The sequence below is a fragment of the Oncorhynchus keta genome, chromosome 25, assembly GCF_023373465.1.
Source record: "Oncorhynchus keta strain PuntledgeMale-10-30-2019 chromosome 25, Oket_V2, whole genome shotgun sequence".
NCBI classification, from domain to species: Eukaryota; Metazoa; Chordata; class Actinopteri; order Salmoniformes; family Salmonidae; genus Oncorhynchus; species Oncorhynchus keta.
The window spans coordinates 5,763,249-5,783,482 of record NC_068445.1 but is presented as its reverse complement, the minus strand read 5'-3'; the positions used below and the strand labels follow the sequence as shown (position 1 = coordinate 5,783,482).

Here is a 20,234-nt window from a genome sequence, read left to right as displayed (position 1 = left end):
CAACGGTCGTTAAGACACTAACAGCTTACAGACGGTAGGCAATTAAGGTCACAGTTATGAAAACTTAGGACACTAAAGAGGCCTTTCTACTGACTTTCTACTGAAAAACACCAAACGAAAGATGCCCGGTCTCCCTGCTCATCTATGTGAGTGTCCGTACTGTGAGACGCCTAAGACAGCGCTACAGGGAGACAGGACGGACAGCTGATTGTCCTCGCTGTTGCAGACCACGTGTAACAACACCTGCACAGGATCAGTGCATCCGAACATCACACCTGTGGGGCAGGTTCAGGATGGCAACCATAACTGCCTGAGTTACACCAGGAATGCACAATCCCTCCATCAGTGCTCAGACTGTCCGCAATAGGCTGAGAGAGGCTGGACTGAGGGCTTGTAGGCCTGTTGTAAGGCAGGGCCTCACCAGACATCACCGGCAACAACGATGCCTATGGGCACAAACCCACCGTCACTGGACCAGACAGGGCTGGCAAAAAGTGCTCTTCACTGACGAGTCACGGTTTTGTCTCAACAGGGGTGATGGTCGGATTCGCATTTATCGTCGAAGGAATGAGCCTTACACCGAGGCCTGTACTTTGGAACGGCATCGATTTGGAGGTGGAGGGTCCGTTGTGGTCTGGGGCGGTGTGTCACAGCATCATCGCACTGAGCTTGTTGTCATTGCAGGCAATCTCAACGTTGTGCGTTACAGGGAAGACATCCTCCTCCCTCATGTGGTAACCTTCCTGCAGGCTCTTCCTGACATGACCCTCCTTCATGATAATGCCACCAGCCACACTGCTCGTCCTGTGCGTGATTTCCTGCTAGACGGGAATGTCAGTGTTCTGTCATGGTCAGCGAAGAGCCCGGATCTCAATCCCATTGAGCACGTCTGGGACTTGTTGGATCGGAGGGTGAGGGCTCGGGCCATTCCCCCCAGAAATGTCCGGGAACTTGCAGGTGCCTTGGTGGAAGAGTGGGGTAACATCTCACAGCAAGAACTGGCAAATCTGGTGCAGTCCATGAGGAGGAGATGCACTGCAGTACTTAATGCAGCTGGTGGCCACACCAGATACTGACTGTTTCTTTTGATTATGACCCCCCTTTGTTCAGGAACACATTATTCCATTTCTGTTAGTCACATGTCTGTGGAACTTGTTCAGTTTATGTTTCAGTTGTTGAATCTTGTTATGTTCATGCAAATATTTACACATGTTAAATTTGCTGAAAATAAACGCAGTTGACAGTGAGAGGACGTTTAGTTTTTTGCTAAGTTTAGTTCTACCTTGTTGGGGTGGATTTCTCTCTCTCTCTCCCTCTCTCCCTCTCTCTCTTTCTCCCTCCCTCTCTTTCTCTCTCTCTCTCTCTCTCTCTCTCTCTCCCTCTCCTCCCTCTCCCTCTCTCTCTTTCTCTCTCTCTTTCTCTCTCTCGTTCTGGCCGCAGCGTCTCACGGTGGGAGGGCATCAGAGGGGTAAATCGGATTGAGCTGCTCTGTGCTAATCTGTCAGGGTGGTGGGTGATTACTGTCGCCAGCCATCCCTCCCTCGTCAGCCCTGGAGGAGGTAGAAGGGAGGGACAGAGAGAGGGAGAGTTGATGTTTGGGAGGCAGTGGGCGATCTCAGGGAGGACTGAGTTGCCTTGCACTCAAATGGGATGGTAGCAGGTGTGTGGGAAAGGGGGTTGAGGGTTGAGGGAGCGTTAAGGAGCTGGGGGGGATCTCGTGTTTGAGGGGAAGGAAAAGGGAGGAAGGGGGATCACTGGAGTGTTGAGCACCACTGTTCGGCTCTAGTGTTAGTTTGTCTGATGACACTTTCTTCTTCCTGAAAGCACGTTGTTGTTTTTACTGTGAAGACTCCTTAAGATTTGTTCAGTGTAACCATAGAAAGTGTCTTGGAAGAATGAACCACTGTCTGATTTTTGATGCTTTTATCTTTAGTGCCGTTGTTTCCTATGGTTGCTAATGCAGTCAGAGGTCTTGTTTCCGGTGCTCCGTGATCGTGTCATTCGCAGTGGTGCTCCAAACCATCATCACATGAGTGTGGTTTTGTCACAAGGGTGCGAAAGAAGAGCACGCCTTTGTTGAGGCGTTAATGGGATCATTATGCAGAGAGAGAGAGAGAGATAGAGACTGCATGCAGGATTCTGCAAAAATATCCTCTGTGTACAACGTAGAGCACCAAATAATGCACCTACAGAGAGATGAACCTGGAGAAAAGTCCCCTAAGCAAGCTGGTCCTGGGGCCCTGTTCACAAACACACCCCACAGAGCCCCAGGACAGCAGCACAATTAGACTCAACCAAATCATGAGAAAACAAAAAGATAATTACTTGACACATTGGAAAGAATTAACAAAAAAACAGAGCAAACTAGAATGCTATTTGGCCCTAAACAGAGATTACACAGTGGCAGAAAACCTGACTACTGTGACTGACCCAAACTTAAGGAAAGCTTTGACTATGTACAGACTTAGTGAGCATAGCCTTGCTATTGAGAAAGGCCGCCGTAGACAGACATGGCTCTCAAGAGAAGACATGCTATGTGCTCACTGCCCACAAAATGAGGTGGAAACTGAGTTGCACTTCCTAACCTCCTGCCCAATGTATGACCATATTAGAGAGACATAGTTCTCTCAGATTACACAGATCCACCAGCAATTCGAAAACAAATCCAATTTTGGTAAACTACTGGGTGAAATTCCACAGTGTGCCATCACAGCAGCAAGATTTGTGACCTGTTGCCACAAGAAAAGGGCAACCAGTGAAGAACAAACACCATTGTTTGTTCACCATTGTTCCCTTGTTTATAATATATATATGTATAATGTTTACTGTTTACTGTTCATTTTTTATTGTTTATTTCACTTTTGTATATTATCTACTTCACTTGCTTTGGCAATGTTAACACGTGTTTCCCATGCCAATAAAGCCCCTTGAATTGAATTGAGAGAGAGAGACAGACATATCAACAAAATATAAGAAAGCTCAGGAAATGGTTTCATAGTCACTTTACCATGGAATGATGTGTATACATTTGATGTGGAACTACCCCCGTTCACTTCCATGTATTTTACAGCCCCATAACGGGTTACCTTTAGACAAGTCTTGTGAAGCTTGTGGATGCCGTAGAGCAAAACAACCAACATGTACGTGTTCGTGAGAGTCTCAGCTCTCCATAGTGGGTTCATAGTTTCTAGCACAAACCGTTTGGACTCTGCCAAATGTTTTCGTGACAAGACCGATTTTCGGGATGTCTCCTGGTCTGACAAACACCGCTGACATTGATGAATTGGGTGGGTTGAGATGCAACCCATGCAAAAAACGAGAAGTCTCGACCTTAAACAGACAGATTTTTATTTATTTATTAAGCTAATTACAATTCCGCGCGGGCACGCCAATTGACTCAAGGGGACAAGCTTGATCGCCATGTTGGAATGAGCATGTGAAGCCTGAGAAACTGTCAACCTGGAGACCATTAGGAGCCATCAGGCTATGGGCTATGTCTAACTGGCTAGATTACCGCTCGCGCCACCTCTCAGGAGAGATGGCCACACCAGTGGCATGCAGAAGGACAGGTGTTTTGAACCTGTGCTCTCCAATGCTGAGGATAATTCTCACTTGTGCTCCTAAAGCAAGATCAGATGGGAGTGTTACAGGGAAGACTTGTGTTTCCGCTCAAGTGAAGGGTCAAACATGCAGCAGTGTGTTCACTATGGGGGTCTGGAGGGACTTTCCTGTGCTTTATGTCACTTAGTAAACACATGGATTCAGGTTAGAGGGAGATCAAACAGGAAAGGAAAGATAGAGGGAGGTGCGTGTGTGTGTGTGTGTGTGTGTGTGTGTGTGTGTGTGTGTGTGTGTGTGTGTGTGTGTGTGTGTGTGTGTGTGTGTGTGTGTGTGTGTGTGTGTGTGTGTGTGTGTGTGTGTGTGTGTGTGTGTGTGTGTGTGTGTGTGTGTGTGTGTGTGTGAGCGAGAAAGACTGACATGTCTTTTGGTGAAGCGGTGTTGTCTTCCACATCAATGTATCCGGCTCATGCTGCCAGGTGCTGGAAATCTGGTTCAGAAAGGAGAGGAAAGAGAAGAGGGAAAGGGGGAGAAAAAAAAGCAAGGTAGATGGAGGGTTTTTAATACGACGGCTCTGACAGCTCCCTGCATTGCACTGAGCTTAAATAATGGGATGCTCATTTGCATAACGAGGGACGTTATCACCTCTACTGTCAAAAGAAAACACAACAACAGCTCTTCTGCTCTTCCCTGAGATAGATTGGGTTGGCCTACTTTAGCACTCTGGAGAGAAGCACCAGAGATCTGGTTTACCCAAGCGCGCACACACACACACACACACACACACACACACACACACACACACACACACACACACACACACACACACACACACACACACACACACACACACACACACACACATATGCACAACCTCTTTGGAAGTCAGCTCTTTCACTCTCACACACACCATCGGTCCAGCTCAGCCCACACACAAATGCGAGTGCATGCACGGCACACGCTCAAACACAAACAGACTCGCACGCACAAACAGACAGACATGCACGCACGCTCATACACACACACACACACAGACAGTGGTGTAAAGTACTGAAGTAAAAATACTTTAAAGTACCACTTAAAGTCATTTTTTGGGGTATTTGTACTTTACTTTACTTTACTATTTCTATTTTTTTAAAGTTTTATTCCACTACACTCTCATACGTTTTCCCTGACACTCATTGATGTCCAATTTATGCAACTATCATTATAACCCGTTGTCATCTCTACTGCCTCTGATCTGGTGGACACACTAAACACAAAAACTGCATTTGTAAATTATGTTGGAGTGTCCATACAATAAAAAAAACACAAAAAATTGCGCCGTCTGGTTTGCCTAAAGATACACTGGGCAGAAATCACTCTGCCATTTCCTGGTAGCTAAAATTCGAATAGTATTTCACTTTATGTGACGAAACAAGCGAGTATAGTGTAGGGAATCATTGTACCATCTAAACCGCTGTGAACTATGTTTTCCATTCCCAAACTATTGTATTTTCAGCTGTTTGAAGCTGGTGTTCAAAAAGTAAAAGATGCAGAAACTAAATGTAAGAATATGAAGCATAGAAATAGCGTACATAGAACAGATCTACCACTTCTTGCGTAGATGCTTTTCAAGGAGAGTGACAGAACTTCAGTAGTATTTTACTGGGTGACTTTCACTTTTACTTGGGCAATTTTCTATTAAGGAAGCTTTACTTTTTCTCAAGTATGACAATAGATAGACAAATCCACCACATATATCCCAGACTTTGGTACAACACACTCGCGCACACACTTGCACACACTTGCACACACTCATGCACACACACACACACACACACACACACACACACACACACACACACACACACACACACACACACACACACACACACAGACAGACAGACAGACAGACAGACAGACAGACAGACAGACAGACAGACAGACAGACAGACAGACAGACAGACAGACAGACAGACAGACAGACAGACACTGTGTCCAGGTGGTTTAAGTTCTGTTCTTTATGGAATTTGGTTGTGTGGAATCAGCTCTATTGCTGTGATTTTAAAAGTATCGATAGTGTTTTTGTCTGAACAAGGCAAGGCTAGGTTTTATATCAGCATCCAAGCCATTCTCCACGGTACCCATTTTGGAACCGTATTGGAGGTAGACGAGACTAGTCATACCTTGCTGTCGTTCTGTCAACAAACTGCTGTTTTTCGGGAGGAACAAACTGTATTTCTTAGGCTGGAGGTAATGTTACACTGTAGGTGATTAGAGCGTTTAAGTTAGCAGCACTTTCAAAACACTGTCAAACTCTCTGTGAACGAGGCGAGAGCCTGACAGCACTGTCTCTCCTCATAGTCGGCACGGAAATGCAACAAACCTGATTTGCATGATATCAACAGTGAAAAACACAGCGCTGCTTTCACAACGTGTTGACGGATTCTTTGTCTTTCTTCACCCTCCCCTGTGGCTGCGATGATGTGACTTTTCTCCCCCCCTGTTTTTTTTTTTGCCATATTTCATTTCACTTAATGTTTATCCTCTCTCTCTCTCCTTCTCTCTCTCCTTTTCTCTCCCTCTCTCGATCTGTCTCTTTCTCTCATGCAGATACGGATGCTGGAATCTTTGAATTGATCGGAGCAAGTAAAGAAGAAGAAAGAGCAGTTTGAGGAAAGGCAGGAGAAGAGCAAGGAGAGAAAGCGCAACGTTCTTTAGGGAGAGGAGAGAAGAAAAGGACGGGACGATGGGGAGGAAAAAGATTCAGATCACGCGGATTATGGATGAACGCAACAGACAGGTAAGCCCCATGGAGAAGGGAGGATGGATGAGTGGAGGGGTGGATAGGAGGAGGAGTATAGGAGGGGGTGGGGAAACACCTTATTGTGGGCCTGGGAGAGAGGACGGTAGGTGTGCTGACAAGTCTTCGGGAGTCTGGATAGGATGGTGTCTTAGTGGTGGTGGGGGGAGGCAGAAGTGTGTAGGTGGGATAGCAGGGTAGCCTAGTGGTTAGAGCGTTGGCCTAGCAACCAGAAGGTTGCAAGTTCAAATCCCCAAGCTGACAAGGTACAAATCTGTCGTTCTGCCCCTGAACAGGCATCATTGAAAATAAGGATTTGTTCTTAACTGACTTGCCTAATTAAATAAAGGTAAAATAAATAGCAGGATGATTGCTATGGGTACCCTGGGGGTAGTACTGGGTCTTGTTTTTGTTAAATCTAGCGGCCCACTCTGAGGCAAACGGGCAACAAACACTGGTGACACCCTTTCATACCCTATCACACCATGCTTTAGGCCATGGCAGTTTAATATTACTATGCATGGGGGTGGGAAGGGAGGGGAAGGGTGGTAGAAAACACAAACAAAGAACCAAACAGAGACGGGCTGGTCCGAGGTGGCATTTACTTGCCACACACTGCAGAGCCCGAGAGAGGTGGGTGGAGCTGAGAGAGGTGGGTGGAGCTGAGAGAGGTGGGTGGAGCTGAGAGAGCACTGAGAGGCGGACATGCTCCCTCTGTGGCTGAGCTAGTTATTGGGGCTTCTGTAGTTTTCCTCTCCCGGTAGAGATGCACTATCTTAATTTGATCCGTTTTTCACAGCAGGTAAATAATCTACGGAGCAATTTCAGTGCCAACCAAAAGTGTATTTGAAATGTATAATTTGGAATTTCTATTAGGATATTGAATTGGAATGTAATATTTTGGAATGTAATATGTTTATTGCACAAATTGAATCATTGAAGTCACAATTTTAACTTGTATTTCATGATTTCAACTGAATTGAATGAATATTTGCATTCAGTTTTGAAAGTAAATGTCTATTTAATTGAATATTCAAATTCAATATTTAAACATACATTTTCAAAATGGTATACATACATACATATTGCATTAATTGTCTGTGTATCAAGTTTACAAACCATCATTTCAAGTAAACCAAAGTTTAAGATATTCAGCTTCTCAGATGCATTCAGATTCAGTTTACGAATTCAGTTCTCTAAATTCAGATTCAAAACCAGTGACAACATCCTGGTACTTTGCCAGCTAGGAAAGGAGAAGAGAGAGATTCAAATGCTCGCTGTGGTAAACAGAAAGCTTCAGGCGGTTTCTGAAGCCATTTTGAATTGATTTACCTTCTATGAATTTGGCTCTAGCATTTGAACCGCTTTGACTTTAAGCTATTATGACCCCATTCCTGAAAGCTAAGACTCTCTGGAGCATGGATGTGCTCCCCTCTCTGATGATCACAGCTGGTCGCGAGTTGCCCTAAGTGCCAGATGGCCAGTCCGCCCCTGCTTGAAACTAGACTATGTCAAACACAAACTGACACATCAAACTAACACGTCTTCGTGTCTCAGGCAAGGTTCTCGTCACATAAGCCTGGATCACCAAACCACGCGTGTAACCTTGCTGGATCTTGACAACGTGCACTAGTGTAGCAGATGGGGGGGATCTGTGAAACTCACAACTGAAGTGTTCGCCCCTAGCACGATTGAAGAAGGCCTTTTTTTAATAGCGTGGTGAGTTGAAATGTTCAGGAGGGCGGGGCACAAGCTCTAAATCATTTGGACAGTAAAACCCTCCAAAAAGACATTCATAAACCTTTTTCATTTCCATGTGTACTATGAAGCTAAGTGTTTGTTTCTTTGGCTTCAGGAATGTGACTCAGGTCTTGAAAAATAACTATTCTTTTTACTGATTGAAGGTATAAGGGGATATCAGGGAACAAATGCCGTGGTCGAGACTACGACGGCTCCAGTGCAATGAGTGGAGCTTCCTCAGGTGTTCATAAGTGCGAAGCAGACCAAGAGCCTAATGCTACTTAGGTAGTTCTTTATGCGAAGCGACAGTTACAGGGATGGTTCAAAAAAAAACTGCTTGATTTCCATAGCAACGTCAGGGAAATTGGGAAGAAGGAAGTGGTGCTTCAAATAAGCAGTTCTACAACATCTTTAATTGAGCCTCTCATTCTCATTAATTGCCGTTCACAACACATTACGTAAAGAGATTAAATGTATAGGAAGCTCTGGGGACAGGTTGTTTGGATACCGGACATCCCAATAAATTGGCAGATGCAAATGGATTATCATCTTTAACAGTTCTTGAGGGCTTGAACAAGAAAAGCAGTTTCCGATTTTGTTCATACTGGTGAACTGACTTTTGAGTTGTGTGGTTGCAATATGAACAGTCCCTTATCTCTGGTATATCTTAGAATGCATCATTCAGTTTCAAGTTTAAATTGTGTGCAGCGCAATGGAAATATTATGCACAATGTCTCTGGAAAGACTGTCCGCGTTGGAAATACACAGTAGAGAAAACAGTCAGGCCTGCAACCTGGACCTACATACAGACCGTGGTGAAAACATTTACAGACAAAAATGGAGGACTTGAGGAGACCAGGGTATTGGCCAGACAAAACCTGTTGAGTTCAACAATAAATAGTGGGTGAATTTATCCTCAAGCCGACTACATTTAAAAAAAGAAGTTATTTGATGTGTCATTTTTTATTTAAAAAAGTTTATGAATAGCAACTAAATAGCAGCTAAATACGGCATATAGATAGTACACTGCATAATGAAATAATCCCTAGTAAGCGAGTGTTTTAAGGGTGGACTGACTGTATTGTTTGGCACTAGGCTGGTTTTACGCACAACAACTTTCTATCCAAGCTGGGAGAGAACGCGAGGACGGCTCATGTCATGCAGTTTCATGTTGTCTATACATATTCTAACACATCTATTGTAGCTGATTAGTATGCTGTTGCATCAAACATATATTTAACCATCTGCAACGTTTGAATTTCCAACTTGAATTACAGAACACGTAATTGCAATACTGCCACCAGCCAGCAGGCAAAAAGTGGCAGCATTGCAACACTGTGTTTAGCTTCGTGAAATGTTAAGACTTGAGAAAATGATGATAAAATATGCCCACCAATAATTTTATGGCTATTAGCTAATGCAATGCTATACATACCCTGGTACCACAGAAAGCCTATAATCGATTCAAAAGGCATGCAGCCGCATAGATATGTCGCAATTTCAGCACCATGGACAGCAATCGGTAGTCTATACTTTGTGATAACAAAGGGTCACCCCACCTCTATTTTGGCAAAGGTCTGAGGGAAGGACCTAGAGAAATGTAACAACTCTCAAATTCATAGACAGAGCTATGGATACAAGGACTGACCATCCATGATATCAAAATGATAGTTTTAACATGTGTTGAGGCTATACAGTGTTTGACTAAATGTATTTTGTTTCCAACCATTGGCGTAAAACGAGCTTATATTTTGAGTTCTGGTGGGGTATGAGAGTTGAACTAAGCTCATGAGGCATTTACAAGTTGTATTTTTTAAGAATAAATAAATGGGTATATAGCTTTAATTTATAAGTCCAAAAATGTATGTAAAACTCAGGATTCTAGATTTAATGTTTAATACATTTTAGAATATGAGGCAAAAATGTAGATAAAGGCAAAGTACTTACCATCAATATCACACAGCTGACTTCATTTGTGGCCAGATCTTAAAGTAAGTTTGCAGTTTTTTAAGTGTTTTTTTATGCTTTGGCCACAAACCAATATAAGATGAGTCAACAACATTATTTTAAAGGTGAGATTTTCAATGGACAGTTCATTTTAATAAAATATAAAGCGACAAAACATTAGCCACACAACCCAGGAAATGGATGGAGAAAAACGTCTCTCTCTCTCTCTGCCCTCCAGGCCCACAATCCATCACTTCCTGTGGCACCAGTGACCACCGCCACTCTGTCAGCTCCCTGTCAGTCCAATTCGATCCATATGCTGCTAACGTGCCCCCTCCCCTCACAGGTCACACACACCCAGGCTGTCCCTCCCTCCCCAGTCCTCACCACTCTGTGAACCATTATCCCATGCAACTTACTGTCACAATATTCAATGGTTATTACATCCAGCACAGTTGTTGAAAGACTATCTAAGATCCTTCTACTGTGCTTGTCATTCTGTATGGGCTAACATCTAACAGAGTGGCTCACTGACCCCTCGAACCTCTGACAGTATGATATCCCCACATAAACACTGTCATTGGGCTCTCTTCACACTGCCATTGTGACTTGACATAAAAATGTGCTAGAAATCAATTGGACTCCCCTGAAGTGGCTGTTGCAGCTGGGTGGACTGAGTGCTCATTAGTGAGACAAAAGAAATAAGAGAAAAGGAGAGAAGATTGGTGAACATAGGGGAGTGGAGCTGTCATAAACTGTTATTTCCTACTTGACTTTCTGGGAGATCTACAGTTGTTCCCAGACATCAGTGACAGGTCATTGGAGTCAGTGTGTTGTAGTCAAAATGAGGAGAGAGAGAGAGAGGGAGAGGGAGTGTGGAGGAGGTCAGGGAGTTTCAGTGGAGAAGGCTATCACGTTGCACCAGTGCCCACTTCCTGTCTGCTGTTATCTCAGTCTCCTTTCCCTCCCTCCCTGTCCCACCGCAGACCGGGCTCACCGGTCGCACCAGGCACTCCGGCTCCCGAGGATGAGGAGGGGAGAGAGGGAGACAGGAAGGACACCTGAGGGGAATCGATGCCACAGATATCCGGGTTTCGCTTACAGAGAGAGAGGGAAGGAGGGAGAAAGAGGAGGGGGTTGAGAGAGAAAGAAAGTGAACAAGCATATAACAGTTTATACCTGAGGTCTCATGTAAGTCATTTTACACAAGCCTTTTTACACCTTAATTTGCATTCAGATTGATACAAAATCCTGATGTAAACCTTTTAATCAACTTTTGAATAAGCTCTTTAGCTTTTTGCCGTACATGGCAATGGTGGTAAAATGACATCAGTTCTCTTATGTCTGAGCCAAGCAATAAGGATATGAAGGTGACCGTCACAAGACATACAGAGGCCTTTGGCACACAGAAACATTTTTTTTTTATTGTCGAAATGTCTGCCTGGCCTTTGCATATTTTCACTTCCCCTTTGAGGAAACCTCTGTGCGCTAACATCAGAGGTGTTATCTTTAGCCTCCACATTCTTCGCATGTTTGTGTTATTTTCATGCAAACGAGCTCCCAGCCTGCCCTGCACAAAACTCTTATGACTTAAAATCTACTTAACGCTCTCTAAATCACTATCAATCCATACACATGAAGGAATAGATCAAAATTAGTTTGAAGAGGTAGATCTTAGTTTCACTCTGACTGGTATGTGGGCAATCAGGCCGAAGTGGCTGTCGACATTTGACCTCTCATTTCATACTATCGTTGCTATTGCGGCACAATGTAGACATTAAGGGAACCGTTCACCTCTACTCACTAGAAGCATCTGCTCCCCTGCTCTCCCTGCCTTTTATTGAGTGGCACCGTTCTGTTAGGGCTGTCAGCACCACCCTGCCACCCACCGGGCTCCGTAGCCCACCATGGCGCCATCATCGCGGGCACGGAACCTCCGTCTCTCTGGGCGGCCACTTTGGCCTGCCACCCCCGGGCCCCGAAACACTTCCCCTGAGCAGGGGCACCACGGCCAGGCCTCCCTGGCGTTGAATGCCTGCCCAGAGCTCTGGACAGAGGGCAGCAGTGTTTGAGCCCTGGCTCCCACCCCCCCGGCCACTCAGACCCTCTCCCAGCCCTGGGCACATGAAAGAGCCCCCTGTGCCATAAACGCATGGGCCGCAGACAGAGAGCAGACACACACACACACACACACACACACACACACACACACACACACACACACACACACACACACACACACACACACACACACACACACACACACACACACACACACACACACACTTACATACATTTGTATTTAACACACACAAGCACATGTACGTTTAAGTAGAGACACTGAGGTAAACACATCTACCGTTCGTCTTGTCGTTAATATCCAGGGTCAGCCATCATGGATTCCAGCTAATTGGGTATAATTGAGGGTAATTCAGTGACAGATCAGCCGTGTGTGTGTGTGTGTGTGTGTGTGTGTGTGTGTGTGTGTGTGTGTGTGTGTGTGTGTGTGTGTGTGTGTGTGTGTGTGTGTGTGTGTGTGTGTGTGTGTGTGCGTGCTTGTGTGACAGTGGGGGTGGTGGATTGCAAAGGGGAAGAGCCCCTTTGGAGGGGTCATAGGTTAAACATGGATGAGGTCATCAGTCACAGGAAGTAGACCGCTGAACCCCAGCAATCACATCCCTCCCCAATCACATCCCCCAGTCAGGACTCAGAGAGAAGCGAACACAATGATATATTTTCTTTCTTATTTTTCTCTTATGGAGACAACCACAGCACCGCAGAACGAGACATGGTTCTTTCATTCACGACAATTGTGCCGTGTCTCCAATCAACAGTGGTGTGGTGAGGAAGCTTGCAAGGTAAATTAACAGCAGGGAGATAATGAGGCCCTCAGGGTATTTCGTCACCCCTGCACTCCTCTTCCCCAGTTTCCCACCTTTTCTCTTCTCCTTCTTTTAGTGATCGTTCCCTATGCAAGCCAGGCTCCTCCGTGCCCGCCTGCTCAACCCAGAGAGCGCTCGCAAAAATACCTCACCTTTCCTCCACTTCATGCCCTCTTTTGTCTTCTTATCTCTTTTATCTGCCCCTTGTGCTCCTCTTGTGCTGCCATTCTCTACTTTGTCCTCTTTTCGTGCATTTTTGTTTCCCGACGATTCACACAAAAGTCCAAATATAATTATTGGTGTTTCCCTTTTTCCTTCTTCCCCCTCTATCGTTCAACTTGAGCTCTGTGCCACGAGGCATTTTCATCCTCACAAATGAGTGAAAAGGAAAAGCTATTTTGGTGAATCTCGCCACCAACACGGCCCTTGCACGGCCCAGCAGGCAGTGGATATATGACTTTCCACTTGTGGTTTTACAGAATAAGCCGGGACATACAGAGCACGACCATACTCGGACAGGAGTGCTTTTCTCAGAACTCGGTGCCTCTGGGAAAATAAAAGCCAATGCAGTCTCTGCATTCGCCATTCTTCACCTTGCAAAGTCAACAAAAAAAATGTGGACATTACTTATTGATAGACTTCAATTGATTAACTTCAATTGTAATGTTCAAATGTGATCTCTTGCACAGGACCTTTGTTTTTGCTGTACTCTGAAAGTCTAGGACAGGCTATTAGGAGTGGGTGGGTGCTGGGTGGTGCAGGGGAGTAGAGTAAGCATATATTAGAGATGTGAGCTGGAACAAAGCTCCTGTTGTCATCATGCATCTCCAGAAGCTTGTTTGGCCCAGAAGGAGAGTTCAAGCCCAGGTCTCGGGTCTCCTCTCCTTAATCCTTTTGTGTGAGGAGTCCATCTCTTCCTGCTTTGGCGTCTGACAATGAGTGTCTGTGTGGAGGGCATAGGGCTGTGGCGGTCATGAAATGTAGCATCTCCAGGCTTCCGCGCATATAAGCTGCATTCAAGCCGCTGGAGCGTCTACAATTAAAAAGTTGAATAAATAAATGTAACAACACCAACGCAATAAACCTAAAGAAACATTGTGATACAGAATATGTGTTAGCCTACTGTATGTTGTGTGTCTATGCTCCATGCCATAGTCTGTAGGCTTGTTCTTTTAGCAGACCAGACATGCTTATTAGTCCCATTATATTATTTTATATTATATGATTTTATAATCAGAATAATATAATTGAACTTAGCTGAATAACATAGAAAAATGATTTTTCCCATTCCGGAGCAAGTGTGCTTATGAAGTGGCTATGTTAAGTGTAAGAGCAGCTGAGAAATAAATATAACAACACTTATTTTACTCCACCCATCAACCACTGTTTTGCAGAGCAGGCTCTCGCTACGCGACAGGTGATAATTCCGCCCAAACCCGGTGTGCCATGGGCTCTCCAACCCTGTTCCTGCAGCTACCCAGTGCTTTGATTTGAGAAACCAACGGAAATCGGTTCGGGAACATTTTTCACAACGAAACATATTTCACTAAACTGTTGACAGCCCCTCTGCACACTTGAGAAAGGAATAAAGGACAGAGAGAGGAGGAGATGGAAACTTATGGCGGTGAGATATTCTGTATTGCTAAAGGTAATGTTTCAGCCTATTAATGATGAAAATATTTTTTTAAATCCCCATTACTTGGCTATCCAAAATCGTATACAAATTCAACAGAATTGTAAGCCGCCCTGCACAATCAATGAACCAAACAGCATCATCGATGGCATTACATTCTCTCCCAGACTCGTGGATATAAATTTTGAAGCACAGCATAAGGTAACCCAGTCCGTCCAGTATGCATAGTAATATAGTCCACACTCAAAGGCGATTACTCAAAATCTGATCTTCAATCAGTTTACTTTGTTTCTCAGCAATGCATAATATGCGGTAGGCTATGTATTGTATTGTATTGCAATCTTAATATAAATTCAGGTATTTTTTGGGGGCTTGGACATAAGCCTATGCATATGTATAAGTTCAAATATGCATATGTATACGTTCAAATATGCATATGTATACGTTCAAATATGCATATGTATAAGTTCAAATATGCATATGGGTGTTTGAATGAATCATCACCTTAGAAAGCACTGTCCATCTTGTCGTGTTAGACTTTGAAACAACATCCACAATGACCATCTTTCTTCAAATCGATCGTCAGAGTGAGGCGAGTTTTAAAAGTATGATAGGCGTACTCTTTTGATGATAAGTGTTTGATGTGATTTTCGATTGTATTTGCATTGACGTCAGAGTGGTTAGAGGGACCATAGAGCCCTGACTACCAGGCCGTTAGGGACCGAATGGTTGTTAGGGTACTTCCAAAACATGTCCTGAGGGCATAAGAGGAGATTACCGTGACTCAATGGTCACGTGAAATTTGACTGCTGTCATGACTCATGTGTGGCGGTAATACGGTCACCGCAACAGCCCCAGGAGGGCCATGGTAATGAGTGCTGGCGTGCATGAGTCTTGACAAAATGTTGTATGTGTGTTTGCTTTGTTAAATGCCTGCTCTCGGTCCCTGTCCCCCCCCCCAGGGAAGTGCAGGCAGGAGGTGGGAAGCAGAAGCGAAGCCATTGTGAAGGGGAAGCCACCGGGCTCTTCCTGTTATGAGAGGAAATGAATACAAATGTGTTTCCTGTGCCCCCCCACTCTCTTCATCCTCCCCCGTATGCGGCAGAGAATCAGCCACTCAAATCAAATCAAATCAAACTTTATTTATCACACGCGCCGAATACAATAAGTGAAATGCTTACTTACAAACCCTTAACCAACATTGCAGAAGAGTTAAGAAAATATTTACCAAATAAATTATAGTAAAAAACAATACAAAAAGTAACAAAATAAAATGACTGTATACATTGGGTACCGGTACCGAGTCGATGTGCTGGGGTACAGATTAGTTGAGGTAATTTGTACATGTAGGTAAATGGAGCTCCTTGTGGTAAACATGTTTGTCCTATTTGTTGATGCTATCCGTCACGAGGGGACAGGGAAGGAGGGTGTATAGTATGTGAGGAGGCAGGATGTTCAGCCTCTGACCCGTTGAAGTCCTCTAGCAGACAATGCCAAATCGTGAGGCCTTTGATGGTTTTAATGCACACGGTATATTCTCACTGTGCATCCTAAGACCATGAACCATACTGTGCAACAATAGGTTTCTAACTCTGGGGCCCCTGAGAATTCTGCTGTGAAAACACTCATTCACAGTGTGTTTGGCTTACACTGTTCTCCCCACCAAACCTCCAGCCCTGATAGCAGCAAAGGTGCTACAACAATGTTCTGTTATTAGCATGTTGATATTGCTGACAATGGGATAGGAGATATTGCTAGTCCTTCACTGGACACTCCATTCAAGGCCAACGTAACTGACTACATTTGACTACAGAGTGGAAAGGGGGACCAGAACATTGGTTCGAGATCCCATAGCGACAGGAAGTGCCTACGGTGACATCACCGGCACAAGGGTCGTGTCAGACGGTTAATTGCGTTCACATGTGGGCATTATGTGAGGTCAGTGACTCACAGTGCAGCGTTTCAAAAGCCAACCAGTGAAATGCACCACCACTAACTAGGCCTACCCACTCCATGTTGTAGTAAATAAATTCACATGCACATATGGTTGATCAGATGCATTACTTGTATGTTCTATTTCCATGTGAAAAACAGAACAAACATTGTTCCTTGTGAGGTGTGAGGCTGTGGTGCATGTGACTTTGAAAGGGTGTCAGTGTGTACTGTTTATACGTGTGTGTGTGTTTTTTTTAGGTACAGTATAGGTGTTAAGATTATGGTATGGGTTAGTGTTGTTATTTTTTATGTAGGTGTTACTAGGTAATTTTTTTTTTCTTTCTAGGATATAATATGAGCTGGAGACACAGACCCCCACTGTGCCATGTGTGCTACCAACCACTTAAAAAAAGAAAAGTTTAAAGTGAGTGGGTGATGCCTCCTCTGAGCCTGCATGTTCGCTCAGCTACTGCTCTTCCGGTAGAATGTACCTTTCCCTAAAGCCTCTGGCACCAGAACTTCAACTTCCTGTAAGTTCCTTCAACTTCCTGCCACCTGAGGAAGACACCACTTAGGATGTGTTCCAAACTAGCCTCACATGACCTTCGAGTGGTGTCTTGTTGAGTTTGTCATGTAGCAAGTAGCCAGCAGCCAGCAGGCCTTGTTAAGCCTTGGTGTTTGTATTTCTGTCCCACTGCATTATAGATTCCAGTCGGCTTGTTATGACAGTTAATCATCCAGTCGCTACCTGCCTTTGGTCCTTGCGTCTGAACGTTTTTTTTATTTGATTTTTTTTAGCATTTTGGTATGACTGTAAATGTCACCATGGTATTTAAAGCCCAACGGAGCCATTCTGTGGTGAATCATTTGAGTTGTACTGAAGTCTAGAGCCTTTTTCCATACGTCATGGGAAGGGGAGTTGAAAGCGTGTCCTGTCTCTTCTTTCAACCTCTGTTGTCTTGAGCCTTTGGTGGCCATTCGATATGGAGCTCATTGTGGTGTGGTGACATCATTCCCCAACTCAGAGGGAAGGCTGGAACAGGGTCTGTAGTTCATCTGAGGTTGGCCTATACAGAATGGCGCGGCTCATATCATCGTAGAGAAGAGGATGTCGTTTGATATTCGATTTCCGTGGTGCATCCTGTCAGATTTCATTTCAGGAAAGGAAAGGCAAAACTCTATTGATATCTATCCGTCTTCTTCTCCTCTTTCAGTCCTGAGAGATTCTCAGCTGCTGAAGACCTCAATGATACACTGAAGGACACTGTCGTAAAGATCTGTATTGATACATTTATTCCTTCACTGGTACATTGATCTGGTCTATCCATATCTGAAGTTTTTGACTCCAGAACTTTCACACTAGTAGACCGAAACAGTTGGCAGTGCTCCTAATCTCTTCCTAGTCATTTGTATTCAGGACGAGTGTAATTGGTTTGTTATTGGGGAGGTTTAGCTCTTGTGTTTTTGGCTCATGTAAGGTGTCGGTAGAGAACAGAAGAGACAAACACTTCAGTTAATCAACATGCCTCGATCATTACCAACCAGCTGGGCACTGTTCTGGAGATCTCTCTCTCTCGCTCCACTCTCATCAGCTTCCTGCTCCAGTCAAATATAAAGGAATTGAAGAGAGAGAGAGAGAGAGAGAGAGAGAGAGAGAGAGAGAGAGAGAGAGAGAGAGAGAGAGAGAGAGAGAGAGAGAGAGAGAGAGAGAGAGAGAGAGAGAGAGAGAGAGAGATATGTAATTGAGTATCTATAGTCTTGGTGATCTGGAGAGGTGCCAGAAAAGTCGACACTTGAATGTTTCTTATTGACCTATTAGACCCCAGGTAATTATCATGTTATCACAGGGTCGTGAACCAATCCGATTCCTCCTCCATGCAGAGAACCAATGTAAAAGCACGGGATAGTGTTTATGAAGCAGACACCTAGTGGGTTTCACCTACACCTAGTAGGTTTCACCTACTGCGCTGGTATGGGTCGTGAGGCCCTAAAAATTGTCAATGACTCCAGCCACGCAAGTTCTCTCTGCTACCGCACGGCAAGGGGTACCGGAGAGCCAAGTCTGTGACCAAAAGTCTTTTAAAGCTTCTACCCACATGCCATACGACCGCTGAAGAGTTAATCAAATGGCTACCGTGACTATTTGCATGAATCCCCTTTTTATTTGCACTAACTCTCTTGCACTGGCTCTATGCACACACACACACACACACACACACACACACACACACACACACACACACACACAAAACACAAACACACACACAACTCACACACGGACACTCTTTCACACCCTTCACATACGCTGCTGCTACTCTGTTTATTATCTATCCTGATTGCCTAGTCACTTTTACCCATATCTACATGAAAAAAACGGACCGGGCCCCTAACATAGAAATCAGAATGTTTCAGATTAAAATAACGTACTGAACAATATGTGTTATTAAATGTGCTAACTATAAGCTTCTGCTGCTCTATACTACAATTGTGCAGATTTTCCACCTTCATCCTTTGCCTATATTAACAGTATCGCAAACATGTTTGGTTCCATAATGTTAAGAGAAGCTGTGTGTCGTGATATTTTTATGGTGCTTTATTCTAAATAACTACACAATTGGTGACTTATTTTTTTTGTGTATGGTATTGTCGTCGGTTTTAATGAAGAAATTGCCAATGATCCATGTTTCAGATTAAGAATGTATTACCAATTCTTATAAACAAAGGCTAACCCTCTTCTGCCCTATGCATAATTCATTAAAAAAAATATGCCTAAATAACGTACCCTAAATTTGAAAATAATCCTGAGCTATGTGGACTATAAGTGCTATGAGCTATGTGGACTATATCTCTACAGAGAACACGCTTCGGTGAGACTGCAACTGTAGTGTCAAGACATTAGGTGGGCATTCCTGAGTAAGTTCAGCAGGAGATAAACCATAGCAGAAAATGACAGTATTTTTGCCCGTCCCCGGGCAGGTTTGGGTAGAACAGGTTAAGGCAGTTGTCCTTGTGTTTGTTCCCTGTAAACAAAACTCCGAGGCTACACTGCACCAAGAGCCCAGCGTCGACCCTTCTTGTGAGCAGACTCGTTTACAAAGTCTTTAAAGTTTCATTTACTAAGCTAACTGGTTTTGCAGCTAACTGGATCGCAAAAGGCTGTTCAACCCGTCTTGGCTCATTGTAGATCTTAGATAGTTCTTTACAAGTTTCAGCTTACTGAAGGCACGTTCCCCTCCAGCAACTGTTACAGGCATTGTGCAGAAGATTCGCGGTGCAATGCACACCTCTCCGTAAATGCTCTGTCGCTGCATCTCGTGGATGGCATTTAGGGGCTCGACAGGACAAAATACCATCTGAAAAAAAGTGGCACCGTGTATCGTCTTTTATATGTCGCACTTCAATTTTCAAATCCATCTGTGAGATCTTTTGGAGTACTTGCTTCTCAATTTGTGGCAAGATAAACTAATTTGGTTTTCAGTCATTTTCCTAAATGTAAGTGTTGGTGAAAACTCCTCGCCTACTGCTGTAACCGTGTGGAACCGCATGTCCAAATGACTGATTGTCAGGTTAGATGACTCGTTGGTTATTACTGCATTGTCGGAACTAGAAGCACAAGCATTTCGCTACACTCGCATTACCATCTGCTAGCCATGTGTTATGTGACAAATACAATTGGATTTGATTTGATTATACTATCCAGAGCCACACATGTGTTGCGAAATCCAGTGTCTGACTTCTGTTCACCTGCTATGTC

General features: G+C 44.2%; 1 protein-coding gene across 9 annotated transcripts in view; it reads left to right on the top strand.

Moving 5' to 3' along the window:
* Window positions 1-20,234, top strand: part of LOC118358034 (myocyte-specific enhancer factor 2C-like) — a 97,918-nt gene that overhangs the window by 31,898 nt on the left and 45,786 nt on the right. For all 9 annotated transcript variants that reach the window (XM_052478531.1, XM_052478532.1, XM_052478534.1 and 6 more), the window contains one exon: window positions 6,154-6,343. In XM_052478531.1, coding sequence (XP_052334491.1) covers window positions 6,290-6,343 — 54 coding nt within the window. In that variant the 5' untranslated portion in view covers window positions 6,154-6,289. The remainder of the gene's footprint in view (window positions 1-6,153; window positions 6,344-20,234) is intronic.